Source organism: Camellia sinensis, chromosome 10 (genome assembly GCF_055761805.1).
Source record: "Camellia sinensis isolate YWXY chromosome 10, ASM5576180v1, whole genome shotgun sequence".
Lineage (NCBI taxonomy): Eukaryota > Viridiplantae > Streptophyta > Magnoliopsida > Ericales > Theaceae > Camellia > Camellia sinensis.
The window spans coordinates 132103561-132118785 of NC_138970.1; the positions used below are offsets into that span (position 1 = coordinate 132103561).

General features: G+C 35.8%; 2 protein-coding genes across 2 annotated transcripts; both read left to right on the forward strand.

Annotated features, from left to right (window-relative positions):
* The first annotated feature begins 2751 nt into the window (after positions 1 to 2751).
* On the forward strand, positions 2752 to 5578 carry LOC114260062 (uncharacterized). The gene is made up of 6 exons (XM_082890424.1): positions 2752 to 3187; positions 3233 to 3450; positions 3550 to 4450; positions 4532 to 4662; positions 4758 to 4833; positions 5232 to 5578. The coding sequence occupies exons 1-6, from the start codon at positions 2752 to 2754 to the stop codon at positions 5576 to 5578; spliced, it is 2109 nt and encodes a 702-aa protein (XP_082746550.1).
* A 2419-nt stretch (positions 5579 to 7997) lies between these two features.
* Positions 7998 to 14904, forward strand: LOC145800697 (uncharacterized). The gene is made up of 6 exons (XM_082890425.1): positions 7998 to 8757; positions 8849 to 8907; positions 8961 to 9590; positions 12890 to 13346; positions 13404 to 13814; positions 13913 to 14904. Exons 1-6 carry the CDS (start codon positions 7998 to 8000, stop codon positions 14902 to 14904), a joined length of 3309 nt encoding a protein of 1102 aa, XP_082746551.1.
* Positions 14905 to 15225: the final 321 nt, after the last annotated feature.

The window sequence follows — 15225 nt, forward strand, 5'->3', positions numbered from 1 at the left end:
TTATAAGGGTATCAAAATTAAATATGAGGGCATAAGTGTTCAAGAAAATAGTGTAAATCAAGAAAATGGACTTTATGGAATAAAACTATACACGCATGGGACTAAATGGGTTAAAAAATTCCTTCATGGACTTCTTGGGTTAAAACACTTCTAAATTGGACTTATCAATAAAAATCCCAAAATATTATCCAATTTTTTGGAAAAGAGAAAATGGAGGATATTGAGATCCAAAAGAAAGATTTTACCTGAATAAATAAAAATCAAATTTATTAATTTTATATGTTTGTATATCTGATTTTTAGTTTTTTTTTAATGTTAAATATAATATATATGATATAGATAGATATCCACAACTTTCATGAAAAATATTATCGGGTTTTTTTCGGAAGAGAAAAGGGAGGCAAGTTTTAATAATTTCCTTTGAAAATTGTTAAAAGAGATTAAGATAGAAAGATTATGAAATATTTTTTATTAGAAAAATGCTAGGGATACTAACAATCTTACTAGCACACTCACAAGTTGATGTGGGTCCCATACCAAGTGATGGTTGATCTTATCAAAACTTGTGAGTGTGTTAGTAAGATTGTTAGTAAATGTATAAGTATCCCCAGCATTGTTGTTTTTGTTATCTTCCCATTTGAAGTCCATAAATTAATGAATAATTATTATTTCTAAAATAATTAAATAAATAAATCAGCCAATTGGTTTTTTAATCTATTTTATAAATTGAAAAATTAATAATTTTAAAATGAGAGTTTGGAACTCCTAAGAAGTTTCTCATTAGAAAACTTATTTTCCTTATAATATATATATATATATATATATATTTGTTTTAGATATTTTTTAATATACAATTTTTTTTAAAATATTTTTTATAAAAATAATTTAACAATTCCATCACTAACCATAGTGTATGGAAGAAGTTGAAAAGGGTGATGCAATAACTATAAGAGAAGTCAAAAAGCTTTGTGAGTTGGGAAAACTCAATAAATACTGAGGTTATTTTCTTTTTTATATCAAAAAATTAGAAAATTAATATTAGGATATTGGAACTCCCACAAGATTTCTGGATTAGAAACCCCTTTTTCCTTATATAATATATAGATTTGAGAAAATTGGCCATAAATCCAATCTAAGGATGACTTGAGGTATTGGGTACAGTGGATAATTTTTCTTGGTGAGAAGTATATACTTTGTAAAATATTGTAGTGAGGAATACATTTTGTTGTTTTGAAGACATTGTCTTTTCAATTTTGCCATTTTTTTTTTGGGTGCAAATTATCCATTCAAAAAAGCTATCTACTAAAATTATCTCTTCAAAATATCTATATGTTGAAATTATTTGTTGGAATCCTATTTGTTGAAATTCACTGAGCCTTTTTTTTTTTTTTATTTGTTAAAATTTAAGCCTATTTTATCTATACAAATTGAAATCTATTTTCTCTATTTGTTGGTTTTAGAGAACACACACAAATCAAGGTTCTAAATATCGGCCGGTACGTGCTGTACCGGCCGGTTCATACCGGAAAATGGGAGTGCCAAGTCGGATACTCACCGGTATATCGGCGAGAATGAATTTCGCGTCTGTAGCGGCCAATTCCCGATACGTATCGGCCTGAATCCGATACGTAAGCGATTTGTTTCCGATACAGTTTGATACGGCTGAAAAACGAGCAAAGCACCTGCAAAAATAATTGAGAAAAGCAAAGCAAAGCACCTGGAAAAGCAAAAAATAATGAGAGAAGCACCTGCAAAAGAAAAAATAATGGACCAAAGTACCTGCAAAAATAAAAGCAAAAGTAGAAAAGGAAGGAACAGACTCACGGACTCAACCATTTCACTTCAAATTTTGTCTTTTTCAAGCAATAATACACAAACAGACTCACGGACACCATAAATGTGTTACAACTTCTAAAGAAAAACCCTCAATCGGACCAAACCCAACTCCTCAATCAAACCCAAATCTATCTCCTAAGGGTATCGATCTTGTAAAGTGTTGCAGGGAGAAGCATCGAATCGAACCCAAACCCATCACCGATTTCAAGCTTCTTCGTTGAAGGTTTGTTCTCTCATGCTCTGTTTGTATATGTGATGCGCTGTTTTTTTCTTTTGGCTGAAGAAGTCATGGTTTTTCTTTATAAGTTCTGTTCGGTTTGTTTATAATTTGTTTTTGTTTTGTTGTTTTTTTTTTTCTGTGGTTATTTTTTTAAATGCACATAATTTTTTATATATATTATTGATGTTGAATAGAACTAAGGAGCAATTTTTTACATAATTTTAAATGCACGTAAGTTCAGAAGCTAAATAGAACTCATAATTTTATAACTCAGGAGCAAGTTTATTCTCTCATAATATTATATATATATATTATCGGCATAGTATATAATTTTTTATATATAAAAATATTTTTTATATATATTTTAAATGCACATATGCTCAATATATATATTTTTTATATATATTATTTAAAGTGATTTAATCTGTCAGATTTTTTATTTCAATTTTTTTTTTTATTATTTTAGATTTTTTAATCTGTCAAATCTTTTTATTTCAGATTATTTTTATATCCGATTTTTTTTTTTATAGAGGTTTAATCTGTCAGATTTTTTTAAAGAGGTTTAATTGTTAAGTAAAGATGTTTAATATTTTAGATTTTTTATTTTTATTTTAAATGTATTATTATTACTAACTAAATTAGAATTACAATATTTGTTAATTGAAAACTGTTATTGTAGATAATTGAAAGTTATAATGGCGCACGGAGATGGTTCTAGTGGAAAACTTCCAAGTGATGATCTTGGTTGGAAATTTGGAATTCCACTAGAAAATAATAGGCATAAAATTAGGTGTAAATTTTGTGGAAAAGAGCTAAATGGTGGTATAACTAGGTTGAAGCAACATTTGGCCCATATAAAAGGTCAAGTCGCACCTTGTGCTAATGTCAGTGGTAAAGTTCGAACACTAATGATGGATCATTTGAATAATTATAAGGGCAAAAAACTTGACAAAAGGAAGATGAATGAGGAATTGACAGAACAAATTAGAGCCAGTCAGTGTGATGATGATGAAAATGATGAGGAGGACTTAGAAATGGATATGGCCCGACAAAATAGGGCTAGTGATATTGAGGTTGCACCTCCTCCTGGTTTTGCTCGGCGAAGTCATACTGTTCGTGAGGCTAGTACAGGTAGGAAATGAATTGATATATCCTCTCTAGAAGTTCAATTATTAGACATAGATGTGGATCTTCATAGGACCAAAGGCAACAAACAACCCAAACTCTCCTCTAGATTCTTGAAAGAAGCAAAGAAAAAATCAGGAAGACCAGTAAGCCAGTTTGTATTGTTCACTCCAGTGCCTACAAATGTTGTTAATTCTAAATGGCTAGAACCAATGTTGGATACTGCAAGAGAGGTTGGAAAAGGAACAAAGCTACCTACTTCTTATGAAGTAAGCCTCTAACTTAAAGTTTGAAAATCTATGTTTAAAAATAAATAAATTATTAAGATGCTTGTTAATAGTTTTTGTTTGTTATTTATTATTAAACAGGTAACTGAAGTGTATTTACCAATGGAGTATGAAGCTTTACAAAATTGGATAAAATCTCATAAATCTTGTTGGGCTGAGAGAGGTGTTACAATTATGTGTGATGGATGGTATGGGCCCACAAGAAAGCACATTGTTAATTTTCTTGTGTATAGCAACCGTGGAACAATTTTTCAAAAGTTTGTGGATGTAACTGATGTACCTAGTAGGACAGCTGATTATTACTTGGGCCTCATAGACAAGGTAGTGGATGAAATTGGAGAAGAATATGTTGTGCAAATCGTAACTGATAATGAAGCTGCGATAAAGGCCGCTAGTTACAAACTCATGCAAAAAAGGGAGAATCTGTATTGGACAGGATGCGCAGCTCATTGTATTGATCTTATGTTAGAGGATATTGGAAAGAAAAAAAGTGTAGCAAAGGTGTTGGATTGTACAAAAATAATCACACGCTTTATTTATAACTCCAATTGGGTCGTTGATTTCATGAAGAGATTCACAGGAGATAGAGAGTTGTTACGTCCGGTCATCACACGCTTTGCCACCAATTTCATTATTTTGGAAAGTATTGTTAAACATAAGACTGCTTTACAGGATATGTTTCATTCTCAAGAGTGGAAGCACAGCAAATGGTCCAAAAAGGATAATGCAAAAGAAGCGAAAAAAATTATACAAAGTAAAAATTTTTGGACCAAGGCGGTAGATGTATTAAAAGTTCAAGAATCACTTCTAAAGGTGCTTAGACTTGTAGATGGGGATGAAAAGCCCACAATGGGTTTTATATATGAAGCCATGGATAGAGCAAAGTTGGCCATCAAACAAAATTGTCGCTATTATGTAGATTATTGGATGATTATTGATAATCGATGGGCTTTCCAACTACACACGGACTTGCATGCTGCTGGTAAGTAATTTTTAATTTATTTAAATTATAAATTATGTGTTCTTTGTCTCACTTTTATTATTATTTTATATTTGAACGTAGGTTATTTTTTAAATCCATTATTCCAATATGGGGAGCACCTTTCTAATCATCGAGAAGTGATAAGTGGAGTTAGAAATGTGATTTCGAGACTTCTACCAGATATAAACGAGCAAATACAGGCGATAAACCAAGTTAGTCATTATTTAATATTAGTTAAATTGATAACTTATTATTTGACTTGTGAATTGTGTTTGTAAAACTACTTATTGCCTTTTGCTCATTGCAGATCTCTTTATTTTGTAATAAAGAAGATTCTTTTGGTGCTGTGTTAGCACAAAGAGCAGTGAAAGCAACAAATCCTGGTAATTATTATATACTCAGTGAACTATTAACTATTTTAATTACATATTATTGTTACATTGTCAACACTTCTATATCAAATTATAACATAATCACTAATATTTGATTGATTTGTATATAGCTGAATGGTGGATCCATTATGGTACATCAGCTCCGGCACTCCAAAAAGTGGCTGTGAGAGTATTGAGCCAAACCACGTCTTCTTCTAATTGTGAGCACAATTGGAGTACATTTAGCCTGATAAATACAAAGACAAGGAAACGGTTGAAGTATAAAAAATTAAATAAACTTTTTTATGTGTATTACAATATGAGGCTAAAGATCAGACATGCAACATGAAAAAGCCAAGATGATAGAGAGGAATCTTTTAACCCCATCAATCTTGACTATATATTTGAAGAAGCTGATCTATTAACTCCATGGCTTCAAGAGAGAGAACATGTAGTCTTGGATGATGAAGATAACTCAGGTTGGTTGATTGTTGATGATGATGATGATGAGGGAGATCATGCAACTAGTAGCCAAGTATCTCAACACCATCAAAGAGAAAGGTCTGCTGGAAGTGGCTCTAGTGAGGGTCGCGATTTGAGTCCACCCAGTGGTAGTGGAGATGATAATTATGGCAGTCGTCCTCCAACAGGTGGTGGTAGTGGTGGACAATGGGAGTCTGCAGGTTCTGCACTTGGTTGTAGACGCAGTATTCATCATATTGATCATGATTGGAACAGGGATTCTACACAGCAATGATGACATTCTATTTCTACTCCTGATGTAGAAGCATCAATTGGGCATTCACGACATATTGATGATATTTATGGTCATCATGACCTTAGAAATCAATTTGGGCATCTCGGAGTTAGACAAGAAGATGGAAGGGGAACTCAACAATGACGACCAATATGCCAAGTACCATATCCTTATTACCCTCCTCCAAGTCAACCACCACCACACATCTATCAACCACCTTATATGGAAAATTGGAACTACCCTCAACAACTTCATCAATATCCATATATAGAGGGTTTCAATTATGGTACAGGGGGGCTTGCAATGACACAATAACAATCAAGTAGCAGTGGCAGCAACAACACTACTTATGATCAATGCACTTTCAATAACTACTACCAGGAATATCAATATGGAGAAATAGGCCAACCAATTCATAGTGATGATCAAAGTGATGTGAGATATGGAGATTCTTCTATACCACCACGTAATTCATTTTATTACTAAGTTTTAGAGTTGTTGATTTGTAGTAGATTGTTTGTATGCGATTATGACTGAAGCGAATGATTTATTTTCATGTCCCTCTTTCTCTTATTAATTTGTTGTGCATGTGGAAGTATTTCATTGTTGAAATTAAGTAAAAAAATATTTTCACATCAATTTTATATTAAAAGTTTAACATATATGCCAAATAAAAGGTTCAGACTAGAATAAATACATATCATTTAGTTGAAAACGAGTCAAAAAAGTGCCTCTACATATCAAAATTTTGATTAAAATGTGATAAATTAAGGCTAAAAGAGTATAAAAAAAATGCATAAAATTGAGTTTTAGATGGATTGCTAATGATTTTTGAAATTTCACAGCCGCGACGCCCGATACCCGATACGTACTGGTCGATACTACTAATACCGATACTCCGCGATCAATACCGTTATGTTACCTGATACCGCGATTTAGAACTATGACACAAATCCTCTTTGTGTCTTTATCTGTTAGTTTCAAAGAACACACCCAAACCCAAATCCTTCCACCACCACTACCAGAGAACACACCCACGACTACCCCACCACCACCACAGCTATTTGCTGCAATCACTAACCATAAGAGGAGAGAGAGAGCTTAAACATCGAAGAGAGAGGAAAGTATTGATCAAGTATTCTCCCCCACCGCCTCACATCGCAACCACTCCACACCTCTTCCGCCGCCACAACCATCGACTTGGTCAGATTTAGAGCCCATCTATAAATGTAGCGTATGCGACAAGGCCTTTAGCTCTTACCAAGCCTTAGGCGATCATAAAGATAGTCACCGGAAGCCAGCCGAAGGAGTTGACAACCAGTCAACAACCTTCACCGATAGAAGTGATGCCATTACAAAAGCGGCGCTACGAGTGTCGCTGCCAGAGAAAGCAGCAACGACGTGATCTCGTCGGAAGGCGTGGGGTTCACCGTAACATTCGTTTCATGCCTTAGTTGGGATTGTAATGGTGCCTTAAAGAGATGGGCTTGGTTTTTAGAGAGGGATAGAAGGGAGAGAAGAAAAAAAAAAAGTCATAACCAAACGCCTCATGAGACATAATCAAAGATCTTACGAGTCATAACTAAAGAAGAAAATTGATCATAATTAAAAAAGAAAATGATATAACTCAGGGTACATATGGTCGTATATCCCTTTCAAAGAGTGTGTATAGTAGAATTTTTCATTAATGTGATGTTTAATTACAGAAGATTAAATATCATTATCACATTATTTTACAAAAAAAATTAAAAATAATTTTAAAGTTTTAAATTAGATCTTGGATAAGACTACCATGTGCCATTATAATAGAAATATTATTTTTTAAATCTATCAAATAAGATTTATATTGATCATGAAATTCTATTTAAAAATTTAGCATTTAAAATTTTACTGTTTAATTTTAGCATTTAAATGATGAAATGGTATCACCATCATTACTACCATAGTCGATGTAACTATAATTGCCATTAATAGAAATATTAAATAAAAAAATTATGAAAGTAATAGAATAATAATATTATATGAATAAAAATTTACTTTAACAAAATAAAATTTTACTGTGTTAATGAAGAAGTATCATCCTCCTCTGCTCATCATCCTCCTCTACTCAGTATTCACCATCAGCATTCACCATCTCATAGAGCTCATGGACAGCTGTCAATGTTTGTTAAAGCTGCATCATCACAGCTCTGTAATTCTAGGAGCATTAGTTGTAATGGTTAGCAAATTTGTTATGAGTAAGTTAGTCAGTTTAGGTTTACAGTATATAATCTGTTATGAGTTAGTTAGTCAGTTTAGGTTTACAGTATATAAATCAATGTAAGTTCCAGATCTGACATAATGAAAATAATGAATTCAAAGAAACTCAATATGGTATCAGAGCTTTGAAGCTCTCGTGAGCAAGATCCACAGGTCTCCAATGGCTGATTCTTCCCTGCCATCAAATCTTAGTTTACTAATTTCAAATTTCAACTCTCTCATTACAGTGAAGCTCGAATCCAACAATTTCCTCATATGGAAATCTCAGATGACAAATATGCTTAGAGCATCTAGATTTCTTGATCATGTTAATGGATCTCATCCATGTCCATCTCCAGACCTCATTGATGAATCTGGAAAACCTGTTTCAAATCCAAGTTATGTGCAATGGCAATTGGTTGATGCACATTTGCTTACTTGTCTAACTGCAACTCTATCTTCATCCATTTATTCATCTGTTCTTCATCTGACTCAAAGTGATCAGGTATGGCAATTCTTAGAGAAGCAGTTTACTTCAGTTTCACGCTCTCATATCCATCAACTAAAAACCAAACTTCAAACGCTTCGTAAGAAATCATCTTCAATGGAGGTCTATCTCTCTCAAATAAAAGATCTTGCAGCACAGCTGGCTTTAGCTTCTGCAAAAATTGATGATGAAGATCTGGTTTTCTTCACTTTGAATGGTCTACCAGAGGAATATGATGCTTTCAAAACTTCTATTCGTACTCGATCTGAGCCTATCAAAATGGAAAATTTGTGTTCATTATTATGCTCCGAATCAATTCATATTGCACAGAAACTTAAACAGTCTCCTGGCACTGATCTTCATGTTGCCTATTCTGCCTCACAAGGATCATCTTCATCAGGTTATGATTCTTCAAATTCTGTTAATAGAGGTTTTCACTCTGCAAGGGGCAGAGGTTCCTCTCGTGGCTTCAGAGGCAGATATAATATTTCTCGTGGTGGCAGATTCAATAATAGATACAACAATAACAATCATAATAATAACAGATCCAGAGGAGCCTTTTCCTTCAACTCTGGATCTAACTCTGGCTGCCAGATTTGTGGAGGTTGGAATCATACTGCTTTTGATTGCTGGCATCGACTGGATCCTACATTTTAGCCTTTCTCTGGCAGCAGTTCCTCTCAGTCAAAGGCTTATGCTGCTTCAGTTCCTCAATCATATGCTGCTTCAGTTCCTCAGTCCTCTTCTGATCCTTCCATACCTCCTTGGTATGTTGACTCTGCTGCTACCAATCATCTGACCAATGACTTGACTAATCTGCAACAATTTCAGCCTTATCAAGGTCAGGATCATGTTCAAGTTGGTAATGGCTCTTCCTTACAAATCAGTCATATAGGTAAAGGTATTTTGCCAACTCCACATTATTTTTTTCCTCTCTCCAATCTTCTTCATGTTCCAGTTATTTCTTCAAACCTTTTATCTGTGCATCAACTCACCAAAGACCTCAACTGCCTTGTTATTTTTGATGCTAATACTTTTGTCATTCAGGACAAATACACGAACAAGATTCTGCATAGAGGTGTTAACATCAATGGTCTTTACCAGTTCATTCCTTCATCTGAACCATGCTCTTCTCCTCAAGTTTTTCAATCTAGCACTACTGCTCCTCTGTCTGATAGCACTCCAACAACTCTGTTTCAGTCCAGCAATTCAACATCTGTGCTTGATTTGCTGTGGCATCAAAGATTAGGCCATCCATCTTCTTTAAAGCTTCAGCATCTGGCTGATGTTTTACCAAATAAATTGTCTTTAAATAAGGCCTTGTCTTGCCTTGATTGTAATATGTCTAAATCTCATAGACTTCCTTTCACATTGTCTAATACTTTTGTCAATTGTCCTTTTGCCTTAGTTCATAGTGATGTATGGTGTAACAATCCTCATACTGTTTACCGATTTATGACTGATTAACCGCTAATTACTGTTAACCGAGACTGATTATGACTAATAATTGAACTGAATCAAGTACTGAACTGACTGACTGGAATCTGGAAGTAATTGACTGACTGTATCTGTTTAAATGCATAGTACATCTGTTTGAATTGCATTCTATCTGTTGATTGATTATTTGATTATCTGTTCCTGTTTGTATGTTTAAATTGTAAATTGAAGGCCTTATCGGCGGCCGAATCCAAAATTGATTAGTGTGTCTTGATCAACATAATTTATGTAATTTTATGGTGAAGTTATCTGAAAACTGATTAGGTATGATTAAATTAGATTAATGGTACCAAATTTCATGAATTGGACTTATTACCAAATTGCCACTAGAGTGGCCCACTACTTGAACCCTTTTGATCTCTTCATGCACTCAACAAAACATTTCTTCTTCCACTTCTTGCACACAACCGACCCTTGGAGAGAGAGAGAGACTTGAGGAGTTGATTTCATCCCAATTTTGCTTGTGAATTGTTTGGAAATTGAAGAATTGTTGAGAAGATTGCATATTAGAGCTCCCTTCTTGAACTACAAGACTAAAGGTAGCCCCATTGTCTTCTTGTTCATGTTTTGAGTTGATTCTTGCATGGTTCATGTCTAATTGTAGAGCTAAGCCATGTTTTAGTCCATATATGTTGAATTGGAGCCTAGTTCATGCATGCATGCCTTTATTTTGAAGTTTTGGAGTTGTCTTTCATAAATTGTACATGCATGCTCATATCTTTACAAGAGACCATGAACTCATCATGTTTTTGAAAGATTTGGCTCCTTAGAGCATCAAATTGAAGCTTTGAATTGATTTGAATTCTTGCATGTTTGCATGTTTGCATGTTCTCCATGTTCATGAAAATTGGGTTTGAATAAAACACCCTTGGGCTTTGATTTCTCAAATTGAGTTTTGAATCATGTTATTCTATGTATTTATAAGAGTTTTCCAGAAAATGAGCCCAAGAGGATCGGTTTTGAGTTGTTAACAACTTGGTTTTGAGCTTGGAGGTGCAATATGGAATTTCCAGATTTCGCACTTCCGCTCGAGCGGGGGAAGTGCCGCTCGAGCGTGGAATTCGAGCATCCAGTATCTCTGCACTGTTTTAAAGTCCGCTCGAGCGGAGGATTGGGCGCTCGAGCGGAGTCAAGTCTCAAGCTCGAGCGGGCATCGAGCGGAGATTTCACCCATCCAGTACTTTTACAGTACGCTCGAGCGAGAAAGTTTACGCTCGAGCGTGTACCTTTGTTGCATGTCCGCTCGAGCGGGGAAACCTGCGCTCGAGCGAGACTCTGTTTTTCCGAAAATGCTTTTAAATGTACATCTTTGCATCCTCATCCCATTCTAGGCATTCTTAGGCCTAGTTTAAGACATCTTAATGAGGATATAGATGAACACACCGAGGCAAATTTAGGGATTTAATTATTACCTTTCCCATCTGTGAAACTTAGAGTGTGTTCAATCTGTTAACTGTTTAGGGTTGGCATTTCGAGGAGACGCTCTAGCCTACTATAGCCCAGAACTCTGTGAGTAACAATTATGTAAAGATATGTTCAACTGATTATCTTTGAATACTGAACTGAACTGTTTACTGAACTCGTATTACTGAATGAATGTATGTCCTTTATTTCTGAATTGTACTGTGGCATCCTTAGCACCTACTGTTTACTGTTACTGTTATAGAGATCTCTGTCGGTTCCCTCGTGGAGCCACTACTGTTTACTGACTGATGGCCATCATTACTGTTCGGTCTTTCAAGACCTACTGTTACTGATATGCTAATGGATGTACCACATATGACTGTTTACTGTACTGAGCAACTGAAATACTGATTGAAATGAACTGTTTTCATTACTGTAAGGACATTCATTCTAAACCCCTTTACGCTTTATGTTGTTCACTAGGCTTTAGCTCACTGCTCATATATATATGTAGGTGTTCAGGCACCAGACCGCAGCTAGGAGCGTCAGGGTTACTCCAGTTTTGTCAAGCCAACCTTTGTGCCTCACTGCGAGGTTCCGAGCCTAACGTGTTAGGGCTTAGGGGTGTTTTACAATTCCCCCTTTTGTACTGTTACACTGTTTTGTATAGACTGAATGTTTACCGTACTGTTATCTAGGGTTGAGTCCCTAGTCTGAATGATTGTAAATACTGTGCATACTGTTCCGTACTGTTTATGTATAAATGCATGAAAAATCTTTTGGCATGCAGACTGTCACAGCTCAATGGACATTATTTATTTACTGTATTGGCTTCCGCCAGGCCCTGTACTCTGTTTTACTGTACTACTGTTCTGCAGGCCTTCGGTAATCTCGGATTACTGGCCGGTTACGGTGCTAAACCCATAGGGCCGGGTTTGGGTCGTGACATATGGGGTCCCTTTACAGTAGATGATGCTCCATTTCGTTTCTATGTTTTGTTTGTGGATGACTATAGTAGATTTACTTGGGTTTATCCTTTGAACTACAAGAGTGAGGTGTATGATAAATTGCTTATATTCAAAGCATATATTGACAATCAATTTCAGACTTCTCTTAAAATACTTAGGACTGACTGTGGCACTGAATTTGTCAATAAAAGAATTGATACTTTGCTGTCTTCTCATGGCATTGTTCATCAAAGTAGTTGTCCATATACTCAGGCCCAAAATGGCATAGCTGAACGCAAACACAGACACATTATTGAAACTACTATCACATTGCTTCATCACTCATCTATTCCCATTAAGTTTTGGTTTGATGCTGTTGCCACATCCACATTGCTCATTAACAGAATGCCTTCTAGTATTTTACATCACAAGACACCTTTTGAGATGTTATTTCATACCATACCTGATTTCTCTCTTTTCAAAGTGTTTGGCTGTCAGTGTTTCCCTTGGTTAAAACCTTATGTTCCACACAAGCTAGCACCAAAATCCATGTCTTGTGTTTTCTTAGGATACCATCCTACTATTAAGGGATATAGATGTCTTGAGCCTCTTTCTGGAAAAATCTACATTTCTAGGCATGTTATTTTTAATGAATCATGTTTTCCTTTTTCTCAGCAGTCCACAGTGTCCTCTTCTTCATCTACTTCAGATTTATCTACCCTTACATCATTTTTCTAGCCTGCTGCACTCAGTTCTTCAGCTGCCATTCCAACTCAGTCTCCTTCTTCATCTGTTTCATCTCCTGCTGAGCATTCTTCCAGATCTGAGCCTACTCCTCCTCTTCCTCAGCCTATTCATATTTCCTCTCCTGCTTCTTCTGAGCCCTCTTCCAGATCTGAGCCTACTTTTCCTCTACCTCAACCTATTCCTATTTCCTCTATTACTATTGATTTACCTCCTCCTTCTCTTTCTTCCTCTGTGTCTAACATCCATCCGATGATTACTCGATCTAAACATAGGCCTTCCCACTGTTTTTCTGCTAAAAGTTCTCTTCTTGAAACTGAACCTACATCTGTTCATGAAGCTCTTCACTCTCCTGTGTGGTTTCAAGCCATGCAAGAAGAATATCAAGCTCTTCAACAACAAGGCACTTGGGACCTTGTTCCTCTTCCTTCTCATAAAATTGCCATTGGGTGTAAATGAGTTTTTCGCATTAAAAGAGATTCAAATGGTATCATTGCTCGTTATAAAGCTAGATTGGTGGCCAAGGGATTTTTGCAAACAGAAGGAATTGATTTCCATGAGACCTTTAGTCCTGTGGCTAAACAACCCACCATTCGCATCTTTTTGAGTATTGCTCTTCAAGCTCAATGGTCCATCAAACAGCTTGACATTTCCAATGCATTTCTTCATGGTACACTTCAAGAGGAGGTCTATATGCTGCAGCCTCCAGGGTTTGAACAATCTTCTACACATGTTTGCAAACTCAAGAAGGCCTTGTATGGTCTCAAGCAAGCCCCTCGGGCTTGGTACTCCACCTTCTCAACTTTCTTGCTCTCTCAAGGATTCACCAACAGTCTGTCTGATGCCTCTCTTTTTATCAGAAAAACTTCTACAAACCTCACTCTGCTCTTGGTATATGTTGATGACATCTTACTAACTTGTGATGATTTTGCTTTCATTAATCTGCTTCTTCAGCACATGTACACGTCATTTTCCATGAAAGACCTTGGTCCTTTGTCTTATTTTTGGGCATTTTAGTTACGTCTGATGAGCATGGTTCCTTTTTATCTCAAGCTAAATATGCTGCTGCATTATTGAATAAAGCTGGAATGGCCGACTGCAAACCATGCTCCTCTCCTATGATAGTTAAAGCTGTGTGTTCTACAACAGATTCCCTGCCATTTGCTCAGCCATCACTATATAGAAGTTTGGTTTGTGGACTGCAATATTTGACTATCACCAGACCTGATCTCTCCTTTGCTGTTAATCAAGCATGTCAGTTTATGCATCTCCCTACCAATGCTCATTTTCATGCTGTTAAGAGGCTCCTTAGATATGTCAAAGGGACTCTACATCATGGTCTCTTTTTCACTCCCAGTTCTTTTGATCTTTCTGCCTTCTCTGACTCTAACTGGGCCAGTGATAGCCTTGATCGAAGATCAACATCAGGCTACTGTGTATATCTTGGCTCAAACTTAATTTCATGGTCCACTAAAAAGCAGGCAACTGTTTCTAGATCATCCACTGAAGCTGAGTATCGCGCCTTAGCTCATGCTACAGCCGAGCTCACTTGGATTCAACAATTACTTAAAGACTTTTATGTTTCATCTTCTCCTATTCCTATCCTATGGTGTGATAGTTTATCTGCCATGGCCTTAGCATCCAACCTTGTTTTTCATTCAAGGTCCAAACATATAGAAATCGATTGTCATTTTATTCGCGAAAAAGTGGTTGCCAAACAAATTGAGCTTAAGTATATTCCAACCATGGATCAGGTAGCTGATATTTTCACAAAGCCTCTTCCTCCTTCCAGATTTCATTATCTTCGTGACAAGCTGTTAGTGGTTTCCTCCCCTATCAGCTTGAGGGGGGCTGAAGAAGTATCATCCTCCTCTGCTCATCATCCTCCTCTGCTCAGCATTCACCACCAGCATTCACCATCTCATAGAGCTCATGGACAGCTGTTAATGTTTGTTAAAGCTGTATCATCACAGCTCTGTAATTCTAGGAGCATTAGTTGTAATGGTTAGCAAATCTGTTATGAGTTAGTTAGTCAGTGTGTTAACACAAAATCTATTATTTATATACATATCAAATCTCTACCTACATAAAGAATTTATTGAAAATATGGAAGACAAAGTGGGTTAACTTCCAAGTCCATTCATTTTCTACTGGAAAAAAAAAATTCATTTAAACATTTCATCAAACAATTTGTGCCTACTAACGTGATAAATCTAAGGACGACGAAGATGTTGAGATGCTCTAGTGGCAAATAGTGGTAGATCCAACAAAGATAAATAGTGGTTGAGTGGATGAGAATGTCGGTGGTGACCTCCATTACGAGAGAGACA